The sequence below is a fragment of the Ammodytes marinus genome, assembly GCF_949987685.1.
Source record: "Ammodytes marinus genome assembly, chromosome: 3".
Lineage (NCBI taxonomy): Eukaryota > Metazoa > Chordata > Actinopteri > Uranoscopiformes > Ammodytidae > Ammodytes > Ammodytes marinus.
Window position 1 is genome coordinate 3,648,606 of NC_137232.1, and position 9,870 is coordinate 3,658,475.

The following is a 9,870-nucleotide window of genomic DNA, read 5'->3' on the forward strand; positions in this document are numbered from 1 at the left end:
TGATATCATTAAAATATTTTGTAGAATCTGGATTAATAAATAGCATGATTTTATAAAGGATATCACTACATGGGCCATGGAACACTTCAGAAAACCATTGTCGGTAAACACAGTCCATCGCTTCATCCACAAATGCAAGATAAGACTCTTACCATGCAAAGTGAAAGCCATATATCAACAACCAGAGGTGGGACCAAGTCATTGTTTAGCAAGTCACAAGTCAGTCTCAAGTCTTTGCCCTCAAGTCCCGAGTCAAATCTCGACTCGAGACAGGTGAGTCCCGAGTCAAGTCCCGAGTCAATGCTGACAAGTCCCGAGTCAAGTCCCAAGTCCTGCAGTTTGAGCTTCGAGTCATTTCGAGTCCTTTTAACCAAAAAGTAATAATATATTTACCCATCATGTACGCTTTTAAAATCCATATTTATTTATTAAAACAAGTGCAATTGAAATTGTGGAAATTTTTTTTACGGACATTGCACTTCCTAATTGCACTATTTACCAGTGATTTTTAACATTTAACTCATATTTAGCACATACACGCACAGACACTCACACATAGGCTACATGTAGAAAAGGCCCCAAAGTTTATATGTAACAGTGTTGTTATTTCTTATAGTGTGTTAAGATGTGTTTTGTTCAGTGTGGATGACATTATAGCTGTCAGTTAGTGGCTGTGACGTCAGTCGGCCGGAGGGTCTGTTTAGTAAGATTATTTTTCGTCAGGTGTGTGAGCGTGCATGTTGCCGCAGAAGTCGAACATTCCACAGTTGAAACGTATTTATTTGAGTTTATGTGAATCACCCGTGTGTGAGTAAGTAGGCTACATGCAGTCCCCATCGCTGTATAAGTAACAGTTTATGGATGTTATTAACGGCCGCGATTCGCGGGTCGCAACAGCTGTTCTAGCGTCTCCTCACGAGCCGAATGTAAGCTTTTGTTCTTTTCCCGCGATCTATGCTGCTGTGGCTGTGAAAGAAGGAAAATAAAGAGCGGATAAACCATACTCCTCCTCTCTTAGTCTCATGCTAATAGTCTGACGTGTTTGGCCTGAAAGGTGAAGTAAGCGGTTTATTTATGTTAATATAAGTGTTAAATCGCTCTTTATTCATACAGTGATCACTTACATAATGTGCGCGTTTCATAAAGCCGATCTCTCAGTCAGCTGCTTTGCATGTAATCGTCAAATAAACTTATTGGAGGATCCCGAAATTTTTATCCAATCAGAAGAGAGAACGCTACAAACCGACACCCGTCTCACTCATACATAGTATACATATATATACTGTATATATTAGGGCTGTCAAATTAACGCATTCATTTCGATTAATTAATCACAGAAAAATTAACGCAATTAAAAAAATTAACGCAGATTAATCGCACTTCTATATTGCCCTTTGACCCGGTGCAAAAGAGGTGAGGCGATAGCGAAGCTGCACCTGTAGCTTGCTGACACGGCCCGCACGGGATTAAAGAGTAAAGAAAGAAGCATAGAGAGGGATGTTTTATGGGAAGCTCCGGGCAAATAAGCATGAAGGTAGGAATACGTCTTATGTTATTCTCCGCAGTGTCTGTGCATTATTGATTTAGTGGGTGCCTAATTAACAATAGGTTCAAAACAGTATCTCTCAATCTTCCTCTGTGTCTCACTTTTGTTTGCTAGCTGCGATCATCTCCTTCAAACAGACACCCGCCCCCTCTCACTCTTCCAAGCATATGCCTGTCTTTTTTCCTCCTTTGTGTGAGAGAGAGACGAACGGTAGCCTATACAGTTGTTTATAAACAGGCATAGAAGTGTCATATAAGTATGTGATTAATTTAGATTAATTAATCACAGAGCCTGTAATTAATTAGATTAATATTTTTAATCGCTTGACAGCACTAATATATATATACATATATATATATATATGTATGTATGTATATATATATATATATATATATATATATATATATATATATATATATATATGTATATATATATATATTAGTGCTGTCAGTTTAACGCGTTATTAACGGCGTTAACGCAAACCCATTTTAACGGCATCAATTTTTTTATCGCGCGATTAACGCTCGTCGTGGCCTAGCAAACGTTGTGGTTTTTTCACATGCTGTTGCATCAACTAGTAATGTTAGAACAACTGAAACACCACAAACTATTCATATGGCTCGCCATTAAGTTACTGTTAAGTCAACCGGAACATGTCCTACAGTGTAACTTCACATTAAAATCATTTAACTGGCAAAACGGCTAAATGTCATGTCAATTCTGACTTTTATTTTGAAGCAGAAACCGGAACCTAGCACTTCCTAGCTCAGCTGCGCGACCTTCACTAGTCTTCTGTGTGTGACTCGGGGACTACGCGGAAAAAGAACAGAAAAGTAAGCTTTTCATTTGCAAAAGTCCTACTTATAACCCTGCGCCCCACCAAAACCTCTATGAATGTTAGTGGCAGCCGCCAGTCATTCATTTTCACTTCAATTTTCACTATCAAGGGTGACTTAAGCCTCGGCTGCAGCAGCAGCATACAAACCAACCACCAGCACACAAGTGTATAGTGTGTCCACTCCACACAGTCTGAAATGAGTCGTGGATGAACGACTCCCAAAACATTTAGGCAGCAACCACCTTAATACTAATTTGTTTTATATAGGCTAGAGCCTATGTTGTTTTATGGTTTGGTTTTTAAATAAAAAATTAAGTTCCAATTATGTTTGTGTATGCTGTTCTAGGGGAGGGGGGGTCTACATTGTTGTCTATTTGCACTGAATTGGAAATTATGATATTTTAGAAGAAATACACTGAATTACAAGGGTGTAGAGAATGGGTGTGAAAAGAGCATTACAATGAGAAAAAATAATGGGACAAAAAGAAATCAAGAGACATTTAGGCTAGAATAGATAAAAGTTAAAGTGAGTTAACTATGACATTAATGCGATTAATCGCGATTAAATATTTTAATCGTTTGACAGCACTAATATACAGTCATTTGAAAAAGTTTGGGACCCCCTTCTAATTTTGGGGATTTTTGTTCATCATTAGCTGGGATTTCAAAGAAGCAAATTCCTTTTCATATATGACATACCTTAGGGAAACAGAAGCAATTCAGCAGTGTCATTTTGTTTATTGGAATAATAGAAAATATGCAATAGGCATCATAACAAAATTTGACTGGTGCATAAATTTGGGCACTCCAAAACAAAAATGACATCAGTACTTAGTTGAGCCTCCTTTTGCAAAAATAACAGCCTCTAGACGCCTGCGGTAGCCTGTGATGAATGTCTGGATCCTGGATGTAGGTATTTTGAACATTCTTTCTTACATACTAAAGCAATCCAGTTCAGTTAAATGTGATGGCTGCCGAGCATGGAACGCCCGCTTCAAATCATCCCATAGATTTTCGATGATATTCAAGTCATTGTACTGCAACGGCCATATCAGAACATTGTACTTTTCCCTCTGCAGGAATTTGAACTGTGTTAAGGGTCATTGTCTTGTTGGAATATCCAACCCCTGGGCAACTTCAACTTTGTGACTGATGCTTGAACATTATCCTGAATAATCTGTTGAAACTGGGTTGAATTCATCCGACTATCCACTTTAACCAGGGCCCCAGTCCCTGAAGTGGCCACAGCATGACCACAAATTTGACAGTATGTTCAATCGGCTCAAAAGAAGCCCGACGACATCTACGACGACCGATTTCACGGCACACACCAAACAGATTCGTGTCCCAGCCCCCTCCCGACTCTACGACGGCGATTATCGGGCCGGTGTGTCCGGGCCTTTAGGGAGTGAAAAGGAAATTGCTGAGAATGATGAAGATGACAATTCATTGTTCATGTAAAAATACTGAAGATTTTTTTTTTAAAAGGAAAAAAAGGGCTTTGTTAAAGCTGTTAAAGTCCAAGTCATGTGACCCGAGTCCACACCTCTGTCAACAACATCCACACATGCTGCAGACTTCTCTGGGCCTGGGCTCATCTGAGATGGACTGACACAAAGTGGAACAGTGTGCTGTGGTCTGATCAGTCTACATTTCGTTTTTGTAAATCATGGACGTTGTGCTAAACATGATTATAGAAAGTTTAGTTATTGTAAGCTTTAGAAGTTCAGAATGTTGGTTCAAAGTATTCCAAAAAAGTGATATAATGGTGGTTAAAGATGGTTGTATAGGAGAAATATACAGACGCAAACAGTCATGGTTTAGTCAAAAAATAACTAAATGTACATTCTTAGCTTACTTACATTTCATTTAAAGCGGGTGTGTGCCCATGCACAGCCTCTCAGAGCTGCTGTGGTTATCTCTGCAGATATTTGACTCTTTACCCAGCAGAACACAAGCTCACATTTGACCCCCCCCCCCCCCCTTCCCTATTTCGTCTGCACTGGTTTGTGACGGTATGACTAGGCTTTGACAACACCTCTTAAATATCTGTTTGATGATTTATCATCTGGCTCTGATAGACAAAGCTGTCACTGTTGTTCTGGGTCATGTCATAGAATTATGACGATATATTTGATTACATTTTCTTTTCTACTCTGTTGTTCATATTTGGATCATTAACGGAGATTCGCTGGAAACGAGTCATACTTTACTTCTAAATCTTAATCTACAGGGCTACCACAACAGCCGCCTCACTAAAACTGATTTCAATGTGAATGACCCAGTGTGGTGTGTTGATGTGTGTTGTCTGTCTGACAGTAGGTCAAAGGCACAGCTGCACAGCTCCAGCACTGCAGGGCCTTCAAAGGGATTTAAGGATTCAGAGACCACTTCATCAGGCGGACAAGGGAAAGCCCATCTCTTACAGTTATGCAGCATTAAGGGGAAAATGTGGTGACCTTTTACATTTTTTTACTGGGAAGAAAAAACAAAAGCCCATCCCTTGAGGAATGAGAGGCGGAGGTGGGGTTTGAGAGTGTACTCACTCTCTGGTTAATGTCCAAAAGGCCTCGCTATCTAATCCTCAGGTCGCATTAAATCCAACAAGCTGAACAGTCATTTGTGTTTTCAATTATATAGTGGCTGGCTGCTGCAGGGACTTCCTGTCTCCTCCCAAAAGACAAAGTTATATTTTACTATTAGTCGTCTGAACAGATCATCACAGAAAGGTATGGTACTCATTATGCGTAATGAATTCATCACTTTAATATAACTTTCTCTGTCATTTTCCCACACATTTAAATACATTGTGACTAATGAAATATTTAATATTTTCCAAGTTTTTTATTTCCAGTGTAAAGTTGGTGGGAACTTACATAACTATTCGTGATAACTATGCTAATGTTAACACTTGTATTTATTATATCATAATTGTAACACATTCGTAGTGTGTGAAATACCTAATGAGTATTTATGAACAGTTGTGGAAAGTACGTATATTCACTCAAGTGCTAATTATTTGCTATTTTCTTCCTCTACTGTTGTTGTTCTAATGTACTTTTTACTTTACCCCAAATATCTGCCTGTAGTTCATTTAAGAGTTATTTAACATTTGAAGGTTTTACACTTTACAAGCTTGTTGTTAGCACTTCAGTAAAATATCTAAATGCTTCTGCCAGCAACTATTACTACGGTTATTTGGGTAACACTTTATAATAACTATACACTACTTAGCATTAGTTAAGGATTAGTAATGCTTGATTAATCATTTATAAAGCATTATTCCTACATTATAAATGAAGGATTCAATATTTCTAAATCAAGTATTTACCATTCAAACGCAGTTGTATATGATTTATTAATGGTTCATAAGATCATTCAGAAAGTGTCAGTAAATGATTAATAAACTATTTACATGTAGCCTATATTTATGCATGTATTTATACTAGGGCTGTTAAATTTAACGCGTTAACACAGGGTGATTCATTTCTGGAATTAATGCGTTCATTTTTTTAACGCAATTAACGGATTCTAACGTTGTGGCTGACCAAGGATCAGTAGCTGTGCGCGGCCAAACATAACAGCACGCTAGCCCATGCCATGTTTTCAACTGCTAACGGCCACGTCTGTGTCGCGGGCGGCAGTTGCTGTCGGAAGCAACAGGAGGAGAAACATTAGCCTCGTTTGAGATGTCGCCGTCTTGCTAAGACCTGCGCAACTATGACGCTCGGCTTGCTGAGCGCACAGCATTTTTGCAGCATTTTTGTTGTGCGCTCAGCAAGACGCGCGTCATAGTTGCGCAGGTCTTGCTCAGACCTGGGTAAGTCGAACGAGGCTAATGTCTGCTGTTTTCAGACATGACGTCGGCTTTCTGGCACAAATGTACAGTCCTCTAGAACGTGGTTGTGCGTACACACACACACACACACACACACACACTCACACACACAAACAAAACGGACCGCAATCAAGTTGTATTAAAGAATGCACAACCTGGGCGCCTTTAGCTCAGTTGGTAGGACGTCCCCCCCCCGGGCCGGGCCCAGCAGCAGACCCGGGTTCGATTCCCGCCCGCAGACGTCCTCTGCATGTCACTCCCCTCTCTGCCCCATTTCACCTCTGTCTCTCTGAACTATCAATAAATCATAACAATGCCAAAAATATATATATATATAAAAAAAGAATGCATAACCTATGGATTCACCAAAAACATTCGATTATATAGCCTACATTTGCTCAAAGACATAGCAAAGAGACAGATACATTTAATTATGGTGTGGTAGGCATATTTGAGTTTGATTTAAATGTATTTTTTGTATTAAAACGATAATTTGGATTTTCAATTAATAAAAAGACTAATTTTAAATGTACATACGATCATTTATTTTTCCGTTCATACAACAATATACAGAGAAAATTCGAATTTTTCCGGTATATTTCGAAACGTAGAATTAATCGTGATTTAATCGTGATTAATCCACAGCAGCCTGTGATTAATCTGATTAAACTTTGTAATCGTTTAACAGACCTAATTTATACATATACTGATTAAGACATGCACCAATGGTAAGTGAGTATGTTTTTTTCGATGTTTTATAAAAACTTAATAATACTGATAAACTCAGGTAGTTACTAAATTGTTAGTAAAGTAAATGTGTGGCCTCATCTACAGCGAGGACTATCTTTGCTTTATAAAGCATTTACAAAGGAGATTTAAAGGCTGGCAATACCTGAAGTCTCACAATGATCCTTCTCTTCTCAATAGAACAAGGAAACAGACACAACATAAAGGGATATACAATGCATCTAACCCTAACCCTTATGAGCAGATGCTAATGAGTCTATGTAGGCTACACTGAGATAGGAAGACAGAGACAACAGGAGAGTTACATCTGTTCACATTGGCTGCCAGTCAACCATTTGATTTCACATCATATGTCATATTGATTTACTTAGGCCTATTCAAAATATAAACTAATACATCAACAAATCCTCCATTTCTTCTGCACAAAACTAGGCTACTCAATAGAATCCAACAACCAAAATAAAACGTATTATCACATTCCTTTTCAATACTGCAGATAATAATTAGCCTACATTAGCCTAATAGGCCTATACATTTTCCAAATCATTTCTCCTCTTTACAGTAATACACTGTAGGCTAGTAAACCTTTCAGTGGTATTTAATCTACGGCCATGTTTCTTGAGTTACCTCGCTAAAACAAGTAGCTGTCACGTGACTGTATTTCAGTTTATGCAACTTAGGTGAAAAAAAAGGTCATGGCTGACCCCTATGGTCCAAGAGGCTTTATTGGTGCACCATGAGCTGTACATGTGTAACAAATGACAAGTCAATCAGAGTCAGGGGGAAAGGGGCGTGGCCTGTCAAATATTGCATTTTTGAGCTATGGTTTTCACATTTGTGGCGCCCCCTATGGGTTTGGCTCGAAAAGCTTTAGAGGACATGCTACCACACATGTTCTGCACATATCCAGCAAGTGTTATGATGATAGGACCTACGGTCATGAGTTATGGCCAATTAGCTGCTAAGCCCCGCCCCTGAATAAACGTTATGGTCAATGTTTTTCAAGATATCCTACTAATCTTTTACAGTCATCCGTATCTCATTCCGCTGGTGCTTCGTGGTCAATTTGGTGTTGATTGCGTGAAATTTGAGAAAGGTCTGTTTTTAAGTTCAGGCAAATTAGCGAAGAATATTTCCTGGCGGACTTATAGAAAGGAATAGATGAGCTATGCATGCACACACCTACACACAGACACAGACACACACACACAGACACAGACACACACACACACACACACACACACACACACACTAAAACACACACACACACACACACACACACACACACACAAACACACAGCTGTTACTAGGCCTACTTATCCGAGTACATGCACAACGTGACATGTTCAAAATAAGAATATGAGCATTGGGACCCATTTTGAACCTACACGTATCATGTAATGCTTTTCCCATGTTGTGTGACTGACTGATGGTGTGTTTCCTGCTCCACTAACCTGCCTGCTTTAGTAATGATCATCTCTGTGCCGGCCTCATGGAACCTCTTCCACAGTTCCCTCTCGTGAAGAACCACCTTGATGTTCTCAATGTTCTGCAGGAGAGCACACAGCACTGTTACAATCAACACAAGGCAACACTCAACTCTACACAATGTATTAGAGATGGGCTTTCAAGAAAACCATAATGCCATTTAAAATACAAGTATATAATCCTGCTACAGAGCAACTAATAGAGGAATCTGCCGATTATATCAATATAAGTGTAAATCTCCTCTCCAGATGGGTTGAATGCATTTTATCGCTTGAAGTATTTTATTTGATTAATTTTTTTCTTCACACATAACTCATCAAACTACAATAGGTGCAGTTTTTGGTGTGAACAGAAATGTCCACTGTTTCTGCACTGAACCTTTATTATTATAATTAGCTTTTTCTTGAATCCCAATTAACTTGCTTTAATTAAGTTGTATCTATTTAGAGAAAAAAACAGTGCCTCTTTATTAAGCTACTTGACTTCAGGCCCTATGTGTGTGTGTATGTGTGTGTGTGTTTGCGTGTGCGTTTGTGCGTGTTTGCGTGTGTGCGTGCGTTTGTGCGTGTTTGCGTGTGTATGTGTGTGTGTGTGTGTGTGTGTGTGCGTGCGTGTGTGTGTGTGTGTGTGCACCTGGTCGGGCTCACTGGAGCAGGGGATTGTGGGAGCTGTAGACAGGCCCGGTGGTGGTGGTGGTGAGGGGTCTGGGAGGGGCTCTGTGTCCGTGGCGGTCTGGCCCTGGCTCATACATCCATGGGTCCCAGCTGAAGCCTTCTCCTGCAGCATCTCTACAGGATGACATGCAGAGCCAGCTGGGTGTCATGTGATAGTTCAATGCACATCGGACCAGGCATGTGTGGCAACTTCTCACAGAGATAATGTCCACTCTCATTTTATAAATCCCATCAGTGTAGCCTTCATTTACAGCATTCTGTTAAAATGCACATATGTAGTTAGTCTGCTTTATTATATACTGTACTACTGCTTCTTTCCAGTGAATGTGAGGCGGCTATTCATTTGTACTGACAGTAAAGACAAAATGATGAATTGTGTAACGAAGACTGTGTAAAATGTACCATTGTCTAAGAAGCATTGTATTTTTTTTTAAAGATTATTTTTAAGATAGTACAGAGTTGAAATGGGGTGACAGAAAGAGGGGGGATGACCTGCAGTAAAGACCACTGCAACGAAGGCCGGAGCCAATATGGTACGCGCTCTATCCACTACGCCACCGGAGCGCCCTAAGAAGCATTGTATTAAAGGTTCAGTAAGCAAAATGGTACTTTTAGCTAACTTCCTGTCAGTTACTGCAGTTAGCAGTCCCCTCCCTCGACCCCACGTCACCACATTAAGCAGCGAGTTATCTAGCATTATCTCAGATCCGTAAGTGCGATGATAAAAACCATCATGCGA

General features: G+C 39.7%; 1 protein-coding gene across 1 annotated transcript in view; it reads right to left on the minus strand.

The window, feature by feature from the left end:
- Positions 1–9,132, minus strand: part of tbx4 (T-box transcription factor 4) — a gene marked incomplete at its 3' end in the record, with an annotated part of 33,623 nt that extends 24,491 nt beyond the window's left edge. Inside the window, exons 1-2 of the mRNA XM_080053846.1 lie at positions 9,091–9,132; positions 8,424–8,518 (exon numbers count right to left, since the gene is read on the minus strand). Coding sequence (XP_079909972.1) covers positions 8,424–8,446 — 23 coding nt within the window. The 5' untranslated portion in view covers positions 8,447–8,518; positions 9,091–9,132. The remainder of the gene's footprint in view (positions 1–8,423; positions 8,519–9,090) is intronic.
- Between the last annotated feature and the right edge of the window lie 738 nt (positions 9,133–9,870).